Source organism: Kogia breviceps, chromosome 17 (genome assembly GCF_026419965.1).
Source record: "Kogia breviceps isolate mKogBre1 chromosome 17, mKogBre1 haplotype 1, whole genome shotgun sequence".
Lineage (NCBI taxonomy): Eukaryota > Metazoa > Chordata > Mammalia > Artiodactyla > Physeteridae > Kogia > Kogia breviceps.
The window spans coordinates 44,730,934-44,751,107 of record NC_081326.1 but is presented as its reverse complement, the minus strand read 5'-3'; the positions used below and the strand labels follow the sequence as shown (position 1 = coordinate 44,751,107).

Below are 20,174 nucleotides of genomic sequence, written 5' to 3'. Positions count from 1 at the left end.
TTTCATCTTAAATAAGCACGTCTTGGCTTGGCTTTCATTCTTCTCCCCATGGAGGGAGCCCTCCTGAGTGTTTTAATAGAGAAAATGGGAAGAAGCTGGAAAAGGAATGAGTAATTTTAGAGAACTTTGGTGAAAGAAATAGGCCCGGGGGCAGTGCCAGAGTCAATGGTGGTGAGAGATCGTTGTAAAGCACAAAAACTCTGGTTTAGGAGAGACCCAGGGGACAACACAACTTGCAGAAGTGAGACCACTGGGAGGAAACAGGAACTGGGAAACAGGAAGCTGAGACTGGTGCTTACCAAAAGAAAAATGATTCATCTTGGGTGATTTTCTCATGATGGAGGAGAGGGGAAGAGGGGGATTTAGTTCTTATTCTAAAATAAAGAGTTCACTGTGCCCAACCAGCAAAATAAACACAGCCATTCTCACCTTTGTGCCAATACCAGCATAAGCCCACAGTGTTTACAATCAAGTCAGGCAGTAAATATACTCATTCAGTAAATACCTGTTGATTTTTTATACTTCATTGGTTCTAAGGGAGCAGGTCATACCAGATATAGTCCTTTATAGTTGAGGCAGACCATTGTTTGTTGTTCAATTTCCTGAAATACGCCTATTTTGAAGGTAACTATGGCAGGTATTTTTGTAATGCAAGCGAATTACATTCACTTTGTTTTAAGGGTTTTTCAAAATACATATTGAGTACTCATTGAAACAAATGGAGACAGTTAGATTTTGGAATTGCTGCAAAAGCCTACCACTAAAGTATTCATTGGCATACTCCCTACAAAACTGAAAAAATCTAGAAACCCTGATGTTTCTTATAAAATGGAAAATCTAAAAGCAACCTAGGGAGTTCCCTAGTGGTCCAATGGTTAGGACTCGGCGTTTTCACTTCTGCTTTCACTGCCATGGTCCCGTGTTCAATCCCTGGTCGGGGAACTGAGATCCTGCAAGCTGTGTGACACAGCCAAAAAATTAAATTAAAAAGAATTGTTTTTAAAGGTTCTCATTACTTAATTAAAAAATAAAATAAAATAAGAAAAGATAAAAGCAACCTAAATGCCCCCAAACTGAGCAATGACTAAATTATGGTACAGCCACACAATGTAAATATTCTTTATTCACCAAAAATCATAAAGTAAAAATGGCAGCAAAGAAGGATTTGCAATATGATATGAAGTAGAAATTAAACGTAGATAATATATGTATGCTTGTAAACAGAGGGCACAGAAATAATTATCCTAAAATGGAAACTCCCTCGGGGTGGGGGGCGGGTTGGTAAAGTCGTGCTTTATAGATGGGAAAGCAGAGACGCAATGCGAACAGGGAGAGGCTGAATTCCAGAGCGAGTGTGGCTATGCCATTCATTCTCTGCCCACTAGCGAGGGGAGGCCCTGGAGGCAGGAAGTGGGGGGAGGCGGGGCTTCAGGCTCTACCTTGTAGTAGTCATACAGCAGGCCAAGGGCAGCAGCGCTGTCCTCATCACCGTTGATGCTCATCATTGCCTTGGTGGCCGCCGTCAGGGGGTTCTCCAAATACGACTTCCAGGCTTCATCCTCACTGGTGTAGGCTCTTCGGGTATTAAATGGAGGGTCACTGGGCATGGGCACTAAGGCCACCAGTCGTTTATTACTGTGAAAGCAAGAAAAACATGAGGTTCATTATCAAAGAAGTATTCCTTTGACACCCGCTAAAAAATACACATTATTTGGTTAATTTGTACTTCCCCAGAATGGAAGAGAGGGAAGATTAAGACTAAAGTGACTGCCCCATTGCCTTGATAAAGCCACTGATTCATTTCTCTACTGCCCATGAGAAGTAATAATGGTCTTTCAAAGGCAGTACAGAAGTAGTGTAAGTTGGTTCCCTTCACACTTGGCTTTTCATACCCAATCGCTTCAGGAGCAAATCACTTTCTTTGATTATTCTTCATTAGCGAATATTAAAATGAAAAACTGAGAGGGAACAGGTTTCTTTTAACTCTCTGAGTTCTAATGTACAAATATGTGCGATACGTTACATGTAATCAACATGTTAATGGTTATTAAAAACTGTTTTATCCAGTTTAATTTGTGCTATAATTGCTAGCAAATTATAGACCAATCCAAGTCCCTTAATTTAAAAAGGCAATAGAGGGCTTCCCTGGTGGCGCAGTGGTTGAGAATCCGCCTGCGGATGCAGGGGATACGGGTTCGTGCCCCGGTCCGGGAAGATCCCACATGCCGTGGAGCAGCTGGGCCCGTGAGCCATGGCTGCTGAGCCTGCGCATCCGGAGCCTGTGCTCCGCAAAGGGAGAGGCCACAGCAGTGAGAGGCCCGCGTACCACCAAAAAAAAAATAAATAAATAAATGACCATCCTTTAAAAAAAAAAAAAAAAAAAAAAAAGGCAATAGAAGCTACTTCGCAAACAAGACGTATTGCAGATATGCTGCATCATAGGGATACAAAGCAACAGGAAAGAGACGAACCCTGTATATGAATCCTGTGTTGCCACGGAATCCTACTATATTGAAAGGACACAGAAGCTACAGGTTGTAAAAAATCATCATGGGGAGTGGAGAGGGTACCTGGAGAACCTTCAGAAGAGGCAAAAGAGGTTGGAGTCATTTGTCAGTCCTCACCAAGCCAAGCTCAGGTAAAGCAGCAACTGACTATCAAAGCGATTTCTTAAGGAGGATGCGATAATAATTTAAATACTCACAAACCATGACAGTCCTCAGCAGCTCCCCAGCCTTGTTTATTGAAATGAAACCAAAAAGTAACCATGAGACATTGTATTTCAGTAACACCTATGTCCACGCATAGTAACATGACACAGACAAGTAACAGGATTGCAAAGGCAACATGTATACCGATCAGGGGAAATTCAGTCACCAAGAGCCTTCTCAGGGCTTCCCAGGTGGCGCAGTGGTTGAGAATCCGCCTGCCGATGCAGGAGACACGGGTTCGTGCCCTGGTCCGGGAAGATCCCGCATGCCGCGGAGCAACTAAGCCCGTGAGCCATGGCCACTAGGCCTGCGCGTCCGGAGCCTGTGCTCCGCAACGGGAGAGGCCACAGCAGTGAGAGGCCCGCATACCGCAAAAAAAAAAAAAAAAAAAAAAAAAAAAGAGCCTTCTCAGAATCATTCAGTCACAGACGTCCCTTTTTGCTGATATTTCTACAGGGCCTTCTGATAGTAGATGGTCTCCCCGTTCACTTTGTGATAGAAAACTGGTATGAACTCCCAGCAAAGGCTGTGTTGAGGGCCCTTTATGTGGAGGCATACGGTGCCACACATTGGCATAGGGTCAGAAAATGACACTGACATTGGTAACATATGTTTGGGGGCGGGGCAGGAAATCCACACTGAGCAGAGAGGAGTTTCAGACCGTCTCCAGGCCCCTGGTTTGAACTTCGTGCCAGGGGCTTGGTGGAACTGATTGGGAAGAAAGAGAAAATGACCCAACTGTAAATTAACTGGATTAAAAGGTAAAATCAAGTTTCTGGAAGTAAACAGGAAAACCCTGGTAGAAGGCCTTTCTAACCACTAGGTAGTCTGGTGACATGGAACAGCACAGGCCCTGGAAGTGAGTCTTTGTTCACCACTTACAGTGGAGGAAAATGGCCTGAGGTTCGGTTTCTCCGCGCCTTAAATAAGGACAACACTATTTTTAGTTTCTTAAGGAACCTCCATACTGTTCTTCATAGTGACTGTACCAATTTACATTCCCACCAACAGTGCAAGAGGGTTCCCTTCTCTCCACACCCTCTCCAGCATTTATTGTTTGTGGATTTTTTTGATTTTTTGTTTTTTTTGATTTTTCAATTTTTCGATTTTTTTTTTTTGATGATGGCCGTTCTAACTGGTGTGAATGGATAACCAACAAGGACCTACTGTACAACACAGGGAACTCTGCTCAATATTATGTAACAACCTAACTGGGGAAAGAATTTGAAAAAGAACAGATACATGTATATGTATAACTGAATCACTTTGTTGTACCACTGAAACACACAACACTGTTAATCAGCTATACTCCGATATGAAATAAAAAGTTTTAAAAAAAAAGAAAAAGACAGCAATGTCCACCCTACCTCCCTCACAATGCGATTGTAAGAATGGAATAAAATAATGAACAAAATAGAGGTCTGTCAACTGCACAATGTTATACAATAACAGGTATTACTATCACAGCACAGTTCTATATTCCCGTAAAGTTTGTGGGTATAGCAATTTTTGGTTATAATGCAGAAATGCTAAAGATAATCATTAATTAAAGGGAGACTGAAGTTGTTCACTTAGCTATTTTGAGTGAGAGCCCAATAGATGCCAGACACCATGCTATTTGTGGAGGATGCAATGGCACATGACACAGGCACTGCCCCATAGCCCAAGTAGCTTGCAGTCCAGTGGGGGAAAGAAAGCACCACTGTTGGGACTTCCCTGGTGGTGCAGTGGTTAAGAATCCGCCTACCAATGCAAGGGACACGGGTTGATCACTGGTCCAGGAAGATCCCACATGCCGCGGAGCAGCTAAGCCCGTGTGCCACAACTACTGAGCCTGTGCTCTAGGGCCCATGTGCCGCAACTACTGAGCCCTCATGCTGCAACTACTGAAGCCCGTGTGCCTAGAGCCCGAGCTCTGCAACAAGAGAAGCCACCGCAATAAGAAGTTCATGCACTGCAACAAAGAGTAGCCCCCGCTTGCCGCAACTAGAGAAAGCCCACAAGCTGCAGTGAAGATCCAACGCAGCCAAAAAAGAAAAAGAAAAAAAGAAAGCACCGCTGTTACAAGAGCAATGAGTGTGAGAGATGAACAGTGTCATGAGTGAGGTTATATGACACAGGGGAACTAACCTAACCAGAGGATCAAGGAGGAAGCAAAGTTTCGACAAAGACCTGAAGGAAAGGCAGGAGTGTGCCGGTCAATGTTGAAATGGGCAGATGTGGGAAACATTTGGGGGGGGGGAGGTTGGGAAACATTTTTTAAAGTGAAGAATATATTGGTAATGCAAAATAATGGAATTTTCTGACAAAAGGAGCACATTTGTATTCATTTTGGAGAGTCAACTAAAGAGATGTATGTATTTTATATACAGTGGAATATTACTCAGCCATAAAAAAGAATGAAATAATGCCATTTGCAGCAACATGGATGGACCTAGAGATTATCATACTAAGTGAAGTAAGTCAGAAAGAGAAAGACAAATGCCATGTGATATCACTTATATGTGGAATCTAAAATATGACACAAATGAACTTATCTACAAAACAGAAACAGACTACAGACATAGAGAACAGACTTGTGGTTGCCAAGGGCAGGGGAGGTGGGGGAGGGTTGGATTGGGAGTTTGGGGTTAGCAGATGCAAACTTGTATATATATTGATAGAATGGATAAACAACAAGGTCCTACTGTATAGCACAGGGAACTATATTCAATATCCTGTGATAAACCATAATGGAAAAGCTATAAAAGAGAATACATATATTTATATATATATACATATGTATAACTGAATCACTTTGTTGTACAGTAGAAATTAACACAACATTGTAAATCAACTATAATTCAGTGTAAAAAAAGAAATTTATGTACTTTGATTTAACAGTAAAATAGTATTTCCATGTTGTGGAAATTATTAATCACAGAGGATAGGGCTTGATTTAGAGACAGAATTTTGGTGGACTCCTAGAATCTACAAGTGGAAGAAATGAAGTCTCTGGGAGGACCACAAAGGCAGAGGTGATGGGCCCACGTGTGGCAGTGCCACCACCACCCCCTCAGTCATTTAGTAGGAGCCACCCTGGGTGCCCGGTCTGCAGCCTTCACTTAGAGGGAGAAATAGAGGAATCTGAACCCTAATTGTTGCCCAGGAGCACCCAGGCATCATGCATACTTCCCAAAATGCTCAGTCCTACAGGAAAGAAGGGCTTTAAGTTATTTGCAGTGACCTCACCATTGAAAAAGATGAGGATTTTACTCTCTTTCTTACCTAAGAAAAGCTGGGAGGCGGGGGAGGGTTAATTACAACACTGGCTAATTTCCAAAAGTTTAGCAGGAAGCGCCAGGGTGAAGGATAAAAGCCAACTTTTGATTTACACTAAGTAGTGCCCTGATTCACTTGAGAGATTTTTCTTTGAGTCTTCCTTCAAGTCCCTACTCCCTCCTGCTGAGTCTCCTGGATTGCTGATTTTATCTGTTCCCAGCACGAACGTTCATAAATCTAGATTCATCAGCACTTCCCCTATGATGAAATAGTTGATGAATCCTTACATGATCAATGGAGAAAAAAATCCCGGGAAAGCACATCCTTACTAGCTGTTTCTGTTCACATTTTTGATGGTCAAAGGACTTTTATGCTCTCCCCTTTAAGTGCATAATGACTTTGGATTTTTTGTTTTTTCATAGATTATAATCTCTCCGGTACAGAGCACTGTTGAATAAAGCTTGCTTTAGTAAAAACAGAACAATCTCTCTGGTACACTGAGCAAAACTGTAGACTTGTAAAGAAAGGACAGTTTCACAGAACAGCTTTTACCAAAGTTTGGAACACTTTCTGAAGGTGAGTTTCATCACTGTTCTTTTGGAGTGGCAATTCTAATCTTGCTCTGGTCAGCTTTTAAAATATCCTTTCAGTAGCTTTAGGTATGTAATTTTCTGGGTTGCCTTGAACACAGAACATGTCAACTATAAACTTGATCTCTGTTCTTCCTTGGAGCAAAGTTTAAATTAGCACCTGAGTATTCACAGCAAGGCTAAGGCTGTGTTAGATCACAATTTCTTTTTCTTTTGTTTGTTTCTTTAATCCGCTACTTCATTTTGTTGATGTTGGGAGAAAAATTAAGAGATGAGTCATCAGCTGAAGTAATGAAATAGGTGGAACAGTCATGCAGTTGAGATCATAACCAACAAGTCAAGAAAAGCTCCAGATCACTCTACCGCATGCCCTGGGGCATTAATAAGAGTCTAACAGAGGGAATGCTTTGCTGGGGAGAAGCATATGAAACTTAGTACATAACGCCTTCACCTCCTAAAAATATGTGTAGTAATAGTCAACAAATCCAGACATAAATCCATTTCACTTGGGACCACAAAAAACCAGGACAGTGAAGTTTTCATGTCAAATTATCACTGTCAATCCATTTCTCATCATTCTTTTTTTTTTTTTTTTTTTTTTAATAATTCCTAGAAGGGCATTAGTCTTTGAGGAGAGGGTGGTTTGGGGGTTTTTTTGGTCTTAATCTAGGGGGAAAATGGTTTTGGAGTTGAATAAACCTCAGTTTTAATCTCAGCTCTGTCCATTACTGAATTTAGATGAGGTTCTTTACTTCTTTGAGCTTGTTTCTTCCTCTGTATCATGATATCAGCCTTATGGTACTGTTCTAAAGGAATAACTCATATGAAGAGCCTGGTACATTGCAGATCTTCAATAAATAATAGTTACAAGTATTACTTCTCTTTAGAACTGATTCTCTTAATGACCTCTGATCAAAATCCAATAGACTGCTTGCTCTCAGTTCTTAATCTCCTTGGATTTTCTTGACCATTTCTCACTTCTGTAAAATCTTTCCTTGCTTGGCTTCTAAGATACCGTACAAGGGTGGTTCTCCTCTGTAGCCAAACACTCTTTTCTAATTTTTACTCTACCTCCTCCTAGTCCTCTAACTCTCATCGTCCTGGGCCCTTTGCTCTTTTCTCTCCATTGTTGATTTGTATGGCTTTCATTGATCCTCTTTTTTTTAAAATTTATTTTATTTTTATTTTTGGCTGTGCTGGGTCTTTGTTGCTGCATGCATGCTTTCTCTAGTTACGGCAAGCGGGGGCTACTGTGTTGCGATGCGCGGGCTTCTCATTGCTGTGGCTTCTCTTGTTGTGGAGCACGGACTCTAGGCACACAGGCTCAGTAGTTGTGGCTCGCGGGCTCTAGAGTGCAGGCTCTGTAGTTGTGGCACATGGGCTTAGTTGCTCTGCGGCATGTGGGATCTTCCCAGACCAGGGATTGAACCCGTGTCCCCTGCACTGGCAGGCGGATTCTTAACCACTGAGCCACCAGGGAAGCCCCTGATCCTCTATCTTAATGACTAATATATGGGTAGCACCTAAGAGCCAGTTCTGCCTTCTCCTTAGATGTCCTGTCGTCACCTTTAACTCAATCCAAAACTAAGGTAATCATCATTTCTCAATTGGGCACATCTCATCATCATATGTCCCCAGTCATCCAGAGCCAAATCTTATGTACTGGTTTAAAATACAGACTCTGGAGCCAGACTGCCTGGGTGTAAATCCTGGCTGCGCCATGTACTAGCTGTGTAACCCTAGACAAGTTAGTTAACCTTTCTGGGTTAACTGTAAAATTGAGATGTGCCCCCAAATGAAATTGACACGGTATAAAAGCCTCATGTGTGTTGGCTATTATACTTTCTCTTCGTCCCTTATATGGAGTCAGTCACCATATCCATGATCACAGCTTTGGTCTTATCTCTTCATGCCTCCAACTGGTCTCTTTCTCCTTCAACTTTCCCCTCTTCAATCCCTATTGAAGCCCTATGGAATCATCTTCAGAGATAATCATTTTCAAGAGTGTACTATGATTCTTTACCACCTGTAATATCAAGTCCAATATCCTCCATCTGATATTTAAGATTCTCCATTATCGGGCCCCTACATACTTCTCAAAATTTATTTCTTTCTACTTACTCAACATAAGGAGTTAAATCATTTATTTGCAATACCCTAAAGAAGCCCATTCCTATGTCCATGCCTTTGCTCAGACTGTTGCCCTGCCTGAAATTCCCTTCCTGCTTTTCTCCATCTAAATTCTACTCTAATCAAAGTCCAGCAGCAAGATTCCATCTTCCAGAAAATACTCCCTGATTGTTTCTATTTGGGCTCTTAAGGGCTTCCCTGTACTAAGGACTCCTACAGTATGTATATTATTTACTACATATATTCTACCATTTAATTTTTACTACTTAAAGAATACTGACTATGGAAAGAAAACTGTCATTCAGCTGTCAGATCCACCAACTACACCAAGAAAGTAGCGTTCATTAATCAAAAAGCCCAGCAGTCCCCATACAGAGTCCAGTCTGTCCTGCACCACGTCCCTTACCTGCCTTGGAGTCCCAACCTTCCTGGCTTCACTCAAAGATCTGCAAACCCCTCTTCTCCAGCTTTGCATTGGCTTCCTTCTAAAAGCACCAGTCCCCCCACACCCCCCCACACACATATCTCCCTGAGTCAATTAACACACCTAGACACCCTAGGCACTTATCTTTTAAAAGGCAGCTAATAGAGTCATCCATAAGTCTTCATTTTCTTACCTCCACTTCGTTAAAAAGTCCTTCCTATTGATCCTGCCTTCAAAATATATCCAGAACTTGACCACTTCTCACCATTGCACTGGAAGCATGCTGGTGCAAGCCACCATCATCTTCTACTTGGATTATTGCAATTGTCTCTGAGGTAGGCAGCCTCCACTACGGGCCCCCAATGATCCTTACCTCCTAGAACTCACACACTTGTGGAGTTCCCTCCCGCATCGTATCAGTCTTGATTTATGTGACCAACAGCATATAGCAAAAATGATAGTATGGCACTCCCAGAATTTGATAATAAAAGTGTTCCATCTCGGTAAGTCAGTCTCTCTCTCTCTCTCTCTCTCTCTCTCTCTCTCTCTCTCTCTCTCTCTCTCTCTTTCTCATTTCTCTCTCTGGGGAAAGCAAACTGCCATAATGTGGCGAGGAACTGAAGCGTGCCCAGCAGTCTATGAGAAACTGAAGACCACCAGCAGCCCGTGAGGAAGCTTAGTACATTCCTCAGTCAGAGACAAGTCTTAAATCAGTCATAGCCCCAGATGACAACTTGACTTCAACCTTATGAGAAACTCAGAGTCAGAACCAACCAGCTAAGTTGCTCTTAGATTCCTGACCGTCAGAAATTGTGCAAGATAATGTTTGCTATTTTAGCTGATAAGTTTTTAGATACTATGTTACACAGCAGTGGATAACTAATACTGTCTCTAAATAAATCTCCCTGCTTTCACCATTGTCCCCTCCTCCCTCCAGTCTATTCTCAACAAAGCATCTATAGAAATCCCATTAAAACATAAATCAGGGCTTCCCTGGTGGCGCAGTGGTTGAGAGTCCGCCTGCCTTTGCAGGGGACATGGGTTCGTGCCCCGGTCCGGGAAGATCCCACATGCCGCGGAGCGGCTGGGCCCGTGAGCCATGGCCCCTGAGCCTGCGCGTCCGGAGCCTGTGCTCCGCAACGGGAGAGGCCACAACAGTGAGAGGCCCGCGTACCGTAAAAAAAAACCCCAAAAAACATAAATCAGATCACGCTACTCCCATGCTTAATCCTATAATGACTCCCCATTTTCCTTCGAGGTCAAGGTCCTTCCACTGGCCTTCCAGGCCCTACAGAATCTCTCCTCTTTTACTTCTCTGACCTCCTCTCCTGATACTCTCCTTGTCCTTCTCCTCACTCATTCTGACCCTCTGCACTGGTCTCCATGTCTCCACCTTAGGGTCTTGGCTCCAGCCGTTTCATCTTCCTGGAATGTTCTTCCCCTAAATTCCCTCAAATAACTCTCTCATCTCCTCTAAACCTTTGCCCAAATCTCACCACAATGAAATTTACCCTACTTTACTTAATGCAGTGACCCACCTCGACCCACCCTAGAACTTCCCATTCCTCCAAAACTTTCCGTCTCCCTTACACAGCTTCTACTCTTTCTTTCTTCCCTAGCACTCACCATCTTCTCACACACGATGTGGCCTACTTACTGTGTTCAGTGTTCATGGTCTGTCTATCCCCACAAGAATGTAAGCTCCACAGAGCTGGGATTTTTGTTGTTGTTCATGGGTATATCATAAGCAGTTTGAACTATGCCTGCCACTCAATTAAATCTGTTGACTGACTGAATAAAAGTTCAGTTGAAGAACTGAAGTATAAGTTGGGGTTTAAAGTACTATGAAGGGAGGGAGGGAGGGAGCTATATTTTTCACGTTTTCATAAAATCAGTTTATAGTGTTTGTAAATTGGTTGTGAGCTATAAAATGCTATATAAATGCAAGTTGCCTTAATTTTAAGAAGCATAATTGTAAAACTAATTTAACAGGGATTGATCCTAAACTGTTTTTCTCTCACCTCCTACTTCTCACCTTCAAATTAAACAAAATGAGGATTCATTTTTCTGTTCTCCTAAAATGTGAGCTACACACAAGGAAACGAAGCAGATGTATGTGCAGACCAGAGGCAAAACTAGAGGAAGACTGAACTCTAATCAGCAACGGTCTGCAATTCATGACCCTTTCTTCCACCTGTTATATATCATTCTCAACATTGACTTGAATTGGGGGCAAAAGAATTTTTTCCACCTCTCTTTAAGAAGTGAAGTTTTACCTAGAGATTATCATACTAAGTAAGTCAGAGAGAGAAAGACAAATATCATACGCTATCAATTACACATGGAATCTAAAAAAATGATACAAATGAACTTATTTACAAAACGGAAATAGACTCACAGACATAGAAAACAAACTTATGGTTACCAAAGGGGAAGGGTGGGGAGGGATAAATTAGGAGTATGGGATTAACAGATACACACTACTATATATATTAAATAAACAACCATGAACTACTGTACAGCACAGGGAACTATACTCAATATCTTTTAATAACCTATAATGGGAAAGAATCTGAAAAAGAATATATATGTATAACTGAATCACTTTGTTGTACACCTGAAACACTGTAAATCAACTATACTTCAATTTTTTAAAAAAAGTGAAGTTTTCACATAACTGTTAGGATTTCATGCTATGTTCTCTGCCTTAATATCCCCCTCTTCTCTGTTCCATCTCTCTCTCTGTCTCTTTCTCACACACACACATATACAGAGACTTTATCTTGAGATTGAATTATGAATTCTATTTTCCAAATAGAATATCTCATCTTATGCTGAGTCTTCAGCACTTGGAGTTTAGCCTTTATCCACTTCAATTTCTTGTAGCTGATTTACTGTAGCTAGTTACTGACATACAATCACTTCAGCTTCCCAGCCAAAAAAAACACTACATGCAGACCCTAAACTTAAGAGCAAGATTTCAACAACTAACAATTATTCTTTCTTTGGGAATCTTGGCATTTTCTCCAGTTATAGAATATGACTTTCAAATGGAAACTAATGAACCAATCATCCTAATCAGGGTTAATGTCACAATTTAAATGTCAATGATGTTAGTCATTTCACTAGTAGCTACTTTCAATAATATCCCTCCTTTTGGTGCTTGCTAAAGGCAAATCACAAGAGATAACAGATACTTTCCATGTTAGAACAAGGGTTGAAATTGATTAGGAAGTTTCTACACTGAGCACTTGTCCTTAATGACTCTAACCTTTTGTCCTTGACCTAATCCATATACAAGTCAAAGGAAATAAAATGAATCCAAAAGCCTGGAATGATATAGATAATCTTATGTTGCAGATGGTTATATCTGAGAAAGAGAGAATTCAATTAATTCAGTGAAAATGTTATAATCCTCTCCACCATATAAAATGCACAGTTTCGTAAATAATGAATTTTAAAACAAAACTTACGTCTATTGAAATTAGGATAGTTCCACTTTGGATATATTAACTGCAAAATATACTACTGATCCATTGACGGAAGAGTAAGTAATCTTGCTCTCGCACTCGCTCGCGCGCTCTCTCTCTCCCCCTCTCTCAGCAGTGCCCTAGCTTTGCTAGTGCCCTAAGCATGTTTAGTCCACCTGTTAAGTAATCAAGGACTGAGACGATTAGGGATATAATTAAGAAGCTGCTGGGGGCCGCAGTGGTTGAGAATCCGCCTGCCGATGCAGGGGACACGGGTTCGTGCCCCGGTCCGGGAAGATCCCACGTGCCGCAGAGCGGCTGGGCCCGTGAGCCATGGCCGCTGGGCCTGCGCGTCCGGAGCCTGTGCTCCGCAACGGGAGAGGCCACAATAGTGAGAGGCCCGCGTACCGCAAAAAAAAAAAAAGAAGCTGCTGGAAAGGCACATCATCAAGCACTAGAAACAACCATGAGGAAACAGATGTCATAATGGAAAGTAGAAGAAAGAGGACAAGAAAATAATATTTTAAATGGAGACAATTTGTAATGCTCACAATCTATGAAATAACTAAAATTGGTTAAAATTGTGTGTGTGTGTGTGATTAAATTGAAATTCAAAATGTTAACAATGATTATAGGTGAATTTTTATTTTCTTCTTTCTACTTTTTCACATAGTCTTTAAATTACACATACTTTTTTTTTTTTTTTTTTTTTTTTTTTGCAGCACACGGGCCTCTCACTGTTGTGGCCTCTCCCGTTGCGGAGCACAGGCTCCGGACGCGCAGGTTCAGTGGCCATGGCTCACGGGCCCAGCTGCTCCGCGGCACGTGGGATCTTCCCGGACCGGGGCACGAACCCGTGTCCCCTGCATCGGCAGGCGGACTCTCAACCACTGCGCCACCAGGGAAGCCCTAAGTTACACATACTTAATGAGCCCCTACCATACACCAGATAGTGTTCTAAGCCCCTGACACGGGTTAACACGTTTATTCTTTGTTATAGCCTTAAAGTTAGGCAGGGTAACCATGCCCTTTACATAGACAGGGACACTGAACAGAGAGTGCTAAGTTGCTTGCCCAGGGTTATGTAGAAGTCCGCTTAGACCAGGATGGCATCACAGAGGCTGAGCTCTTAAGCATCTTTCTCTGTTGCCAATTTTGACTATGCTCTATTTTCATAATCAGAAGAAAAGTTACTTGAAAAGAGGGAACTAGAAAACAGACTGGATACAAGAGACTAATACAACAGGGAATTTTCTTACATGGAAGTAAATGAGATGATATGTCCAAATTCAAAGTTCTAGAGAAACTGGGCAACGGGGAAGTCTATAAGCACCTTGAAGACAAAGATGATATGTTTAAGTTATTTGTAGAATTCCAAGGTGCTGAAACATTCTGCAGGGTACACATGAGGTAAACAACACAAATAAACTGTATATGGGGAGGGATAGCTACTACTCCTTGTCTACCTTTAGTCTGACACAGTTAGAGACCATCTGTTTTTAAATATCCTGTAGAAAAATATTAAATAATTGATGTAAAAAATATACATTAAATAAGCAGGAAATATTAAAAACATTATATTTCAATAGTGACCAAAATACAATTTTTAAAGAAAAGTATCATCTTAAAACCAAATTAGCTTCAAAAATTAAAAAGAGAATCAGTTCTTTGGAGGAACTTACCATGCTCAAATCTTTAGCAGCAAAAAAACAAAACAAAAACCAAAAAAAACCACAAGAGCCTCTTAAAAGGCTGCAGGACAGAGTTCTATCTCGTGACCATTTCATGTGTTTACTTTTCCCTCAAAGATTTCCCTGAACGGAGACACATAATAACGTGTAGTCAATGTAAAAACAGAAATTTTGTGCAATTCAAAAAGACAGAAAGCAGAAGATTGGAATAGAGGAGAAACCAAAGTCAACAAGCCTGCACCCCTACGCTGGTGCAGGAGAGGCTAATGCATAAGTGAAAACTGGTTTTCCCACTGAGTCTGGAAGAGTCTTCAGCATCTATAACCAAGCCAGTCATAGGAACTAGCTACAGCGTTCACTTCTTAAATACAGGAGTTGGCCTTTGGGGGGGCCCTAGCACCAGAAAGAAATAACTCGGTAGAATGCCTAGAGTAACTTCAAGATCCCAAATGGAAACAAAGGTGGGGGCGGGGGGTGGACACTTAGCTTAAAACAACAGGAAAACCCTCCAATATGTCCTACCCAAGTTTGCCCCCTGGGACCTCACCTGTACATATGCAAAGGAAACCTCCAGGTACCCTCAGCAACTGTGACCACTTCTTCCACTTAAGAGAACAGCCCACCCTAGGAAGAGAGAGCTCCACTCTGCTAACAAACCCTGGCAGCTCTGAAAGGTGAGCAGTCCGACTCTTTATTCTTAATAGGAGAACTAAGAATAACCAGATATTTAAAGAAAACTAACATGAACAAAAGAGAGGCCCAAGATGAACAAAATGTCTTGTTGATGAGGAAAATAATTAATGTCGGATATAGAAAATAATGTTAAAAAGAAGATACTGCATGTGCAAAGCAGGCTACTATGAAAAAGAAATCATCACAAAACGAGATACATAATTTCTGAAATAAAAATAAAACTTTGAGAGTTGCATAGAGAAGAGCTGGGAAAAAAGTCATGGTCTGGGAGAGCTAAGCAAGGATTTTTCCAGTTTCTAAAGAAAAAAAAGAATTTATGAGACAAAGTTAAGAGGTATGCAGAATAGATTCAGGGGTATAATGTTCAACTGATAAGAGTTACAGAAGAAAGCAAGAGGATGAAAGGGAAAAATAAATAATTAAAAAAATAATGGAAGAAAATGTCCTCCAGCTGACAAAAACTTGAGCCTTGGGAATGAAAGGCCCCCAAATGTTAAAAAGGATAATAAAAAGAAACACATCTATCCATATCCGAGCAAAATTTCTATGTTAAAGATTAAATGAAAAATGCTACAAATACCAAGTAACTTTCAACAAAACAGGAAACAGTCAGCCAATAAACTTCTCATCTGCTAAATGCTGCAAGACAAGAGAAAGGGGATTTGAACATAGAATTCTGAACACACCAAAAGATCAATTAGTGTGATGGCAAAATAAAGACATGTTTGGTCATAAAAGGATTCAAAAACTATTCTACTCCTATATCCCTTTTGAAAGAATTACCCCTCAATTCAAAATGAAAAACAAGGCATTCAGGGTAGAAAAGAAAACTGATATAGCAATCAGAGTATCAAATAAATCAGTAAAATGTTAAATTACTTGTAACTAATTTCTGATCATGGAAATGAAATTTAAGCCACTAGGAAAGGATTTTTAAAGATAATACCAAACTGGAATGAAATATCTGAGAGGGGATAGGAGATTGTTTAAAAGTGTCCTGAAGATTTTGGGACTTCCCTGGCAGTCCAGTGGTTAAGACTTTGCCTTCCGGGCTTCCCTGGTGGCGCACTGGTTAAGAATCTGCCTGCCAATGCAGGCGGCACAGGTTCAATCCCTGGTTGGGGAACTAATATCCCACATGCTATATGGCATGGCCTAAATCAATAAATAAATACATAAAAAGAAAGAAAGAGGCTACTGAAATTGTCCAGGCGAGAGATAAATTAAGGATTATTTTCTACCTAATGAAAAACAATCATTTTCATAGGGTCTCCCTTAAGAGTACATAGCCCTTTTCCTTATCTGAAGGCATTCAATATTTTATGCCTCACTCTTTATTTAGGTATAAGTCTTAATTTCTACCATCTTTATGCAAGTGGATATTATGTCTTACTCAATTTGTAATCTCACATAGCATGTGTTAGTCTATTTTCTCCAAAATTAACAGAAATATTCAATAGTAAAAACATTAGAATCCAGGGCTTCCCTGGTGGTGCAGTGGTTAAGAATCCGCCTGCCAATGCAGGACACACAGTTTCGAGCCCTGGTCTGGGAAGATCCCACACGCTGCAGAGCAACAAAGCCCGTGCACCACAACTACTGAGCCTGTGCTCTAAAGCCTGCACGCCTCAACTACTGAGACTGCGTGCCGCAACTACTGAAACCCACACACCTAGAGCCCATGCTCCACAAGAGAAGCCACCGCAATGAGAAGCCTGCACACTGCAACGAAGCATGGACCCCGCTCCCCACAACTAGAGAAAGCCCCCGAGCAGCAACGAAGACCCAACGCAGCCAAAAAAAATAAATAAATTTATTTAAAAAAAAAAAATTAGAATCCAACCCCATCTGTAATAGATAAGGAAATAAATCAGAGATCCACATTACACAGGAAGTAACGGGAAAGCCCATACAAAGTCCACACTAAACACAATGATTACACAAGATGTCCCTTCTGCAAAACAAAATAAGGCGTGTGAATGGGTTTACTATATAATAAACTTGACCTAAAACAAAAATGCTAGAAATAACAAAAATCAGTTAAACTTTAGTTTGCCTTATTAGAATTTAGATGGGCTTCTAAAAACACTATAAGGAAAATAAGAATCGAAGTTATTCCTTTGGCCTTAGATCTGTGCTTGAAGTTAAAAATTAATTTTAAAGCTGTACATGTTATGTGAATGTATGAATATGTGAATGTATACATACATGAATCTTTATACATACATACTTAGGGTTGGGGTTGGTTGTGTGACGTGGGTGAAGGGGAGTAGGGTGGAGAGAAGTGGCAAGAAACGGAAAGAGGAAGGCACAAAAAACACTGTGTATAATATGATCACACTCAAGCATTTACATAAATTATGTGGGTGTGCAAAATTATGCACATGTAAAGAAATTTTACAGGAAGAAACGAAAGAAGGAAAGGAGAGAGGGATGGTGGGAGGGAAGAAGGGAAGAAGGGAATTGAAAGAATGTCTCTCCCAATAAATGATATTGGGGCAAGTAGTTGAGGTGTTTGATTTCATTTGTGTATTTACTTATTTAAATAAGACTCTACTTGAAATCAGTACAGTAAATCCCAGGCAATTCTTTAGTTAAGATTAGTATTCAACTACATATACAAAAACAGCTTGAATACCAGCTTAGGAAAACTCTTTGAGAGGAATCATTATCTCCCCTATCAGACTTCAGGAGAAACGGCAAGAACTTGGGGTATTTCTAGTCTGGGAGAAAAGAGAAGAAGAAACACAAAATGATCTCAACCATGTAGAGGTAGCTGTCATTGGCTAAGAGTGAACCGTTCTGTATTGAAGGGACATTGATAGAAGGATAACATGTTGTTTTGATGACTAGGCAAGGAGGCACTGGCAGAAATGTCTTAGAAAGGACCAGGAGCCTGCAGAATGGGTCTTGGGAGCAAACATGGGGGAGAGAGACAGCCAAGTGAAGAGGAGACTCTGTGTGGGCATCACTTATAAAACCATACTTATAGTTTTCTAATGGGAAAAGTCACATGTAAGTATAATACGTACTGATTAGGAGCAGGGCAATATGTGATGTAGGTGTCTCCACCTTGGTGGAAGATGTACAGGAGAGTTCAGAAAGGGCCATGCTCTACTGTGGACAAAGCACGAGATCACAGGGGAAGAGCCCGTGTTGTAAATAAAGAAGACCATCTTGAGCCTGGAAGTTCTAGAACATTTAGGATTCTACAGACACATTGACTCTCCTGCTGGCCAAGTGACAGGGTCACAAGATGTTGGTGAACCCAAGTTGCCTTGCCTCTTCTACCTGGTTTCACCGCTGCGTGAAAATGTGCAGTTCTAGTTCCCAACCTTAGTCTCTCCAAGCGGACGATAGCCAAGCTCGTGCCAAGCCCATTAGAAAGACGCGGGGTTGCACGTGGCAGAAAACTTTCCAGAAATTGTAGCCACTTAACTGCAATGCTTGTGAAACTTGTATCAGACTACTGCACGTGTACGTGGAAGCCTGAAAGACAAATATCAGCATTGTACGTTTTATATTATTTGACCTTCTTCAAACTTTGTCTGCTTTGTCTGCCTTGTCACTGAGGAAAGTGAGCCTTTTTTAAAATTACACAGACGCCCCAACAAGTGTTAGAATATTGCCCAGTGAAAGTGTCCTGCAGAGCTCAGTCAGACACAGTGAGCAGCCTGGTGTCTTTGACAGAAAGAGGCCACTGGAGTGACAGCACAGCCCTCCGTCCCAGTGGCTTCTGCAGCCTGTTGGGGTTATAGAGGCAGCTGTCTGGACAGTCCCTGCTGACTTCATCCTGGATGCTCTGGTCCAGCCAGAGAGGTCAGGGGAGTGGAAGGAGGGGGTAGCACTAAATATCCCTAGTGGCGAAGAAAGACAGAACTGAAACCAAAATGGTAGATAAACGCAGCAAGACCTTCTGGAGGAGGAGAAACCGGGGAAGGGGCAGGAAGAAGCCTGTCGAAAGCTCCAGCTGACGTTTCATGACAACTTTCCACTGTGAACTATGAACAATGGTGCCAACACTCTCAGGTACGCTTTTCTTTCAACCCTAGTGACTGACGGGAGTGAGAATGGAAAGGATGTGAACAACCAAGGCAACTGTCTCCAGCAGAAACAGACGCCCCAGGACCCTGAGGTCAAGTAGGGGACAGACCTAAAACCCAAAGGCAGAAAAGAGAATGCCTTCCTGCAGATGTGGAGTGAACTCGATACAGAACATTTAACCAAGTCACTCAAAGGCTACACAAGGCCAAGCTGAGCTTTCCCACCCTGTCCCATCTTCAAATGCCCAGGCTCCAAGCCAGCCTTGAAAGGGCATGCAAACATGTCTCAGATGGCAGAAAGACAGTAAAGAAATCATTCATTTTGACTACAGCATAACCAAAGAAGGTCTGACTAGAACATATCAAGCATGAACAAGTCAAAAAGAAATGGCATAGCAACAGGGCAAAAAATACTACAGGAAATCAAACAATAAAAGAACACAGCATGCATAAGAAAACTAAATTAATCAACCCCCCCCCAAAAAAAAATCTCAGAAATTGCTTTATACGATAAAACATAATAACATGAATTCAAGAAAAAGAAAGTGCACACTTGATGGCACAACAGAATTAGGTAAAAAAGGGAAACTGCAGAGCTAAGAAAAGAGAGACCAAAACAACAGCCATCATAGACCAAATAATATCAGGAGAGCTGAAAAAGGAATTAATGACAAGAAAGGCTTGATAATCACATTGAATGCAGAAGGGAAAAAAAGAGAAATTAGAGGCATTAGATAATAGATAATCAGGGACAAAGAGGAACAAATATAGAGATAATAAATGTCCCTGAAGCAGAACACCAAACAAAGACAAACACTATTCAGTTATAGTACTGAGACTAATGGTTAAATGTGGCAGGATGAACAGCTTTTCTGAAACCCCATTAAAACGATAGTTAAAGAGGCCTGGGCTTCCCTGGTGGCGCAGTGGTTGAGAGTCCGCCTGCCGATGCAGGGGACACGGGTTCGTGCCCCGGTCCGGGAAGATCCCACGTGCCGCGGAGCGGCTGGGCCCGTGAGCCATGGCCGCTGAGCCTGCGCGTCCGGAGCCTGTGCTCCGCAACCGGAGAGGCCACAGCAGCGAGAGGCCCGCGTACTGCAAAAAAAAAAAAAAAAAAAAAAAAAAAAAGAGGCCAAAGGATTTGGGAGAGGAGATGACAGT

General features: G+C 41.6%; 1 protein-coding gene across 2 annotated transcripts in view; it reads right to left on the bottom strand.

The window, feature by feature from the left end:
• The window catches only part of GRHL2 (grainyhead like transcription factor 2), a 159,764-nt gene that overhangs the window by 113,163 nt on the left and 26,427 nt on the right, over nt 1-20,174 (bottom strand). For both annotated transcript variants that reach the window (XM_067017416.1, XM_059042994.2), the window contains exon 2: nt 1,440-1,635. In XM_067017416.1, the coding sequence (XP_066873517.1) occupies nt 1,440-1,635 (196 nt within the window). The remainder of the gene's footprint in view (nt 1-1,439; nt 1,636-20,174) is intronic.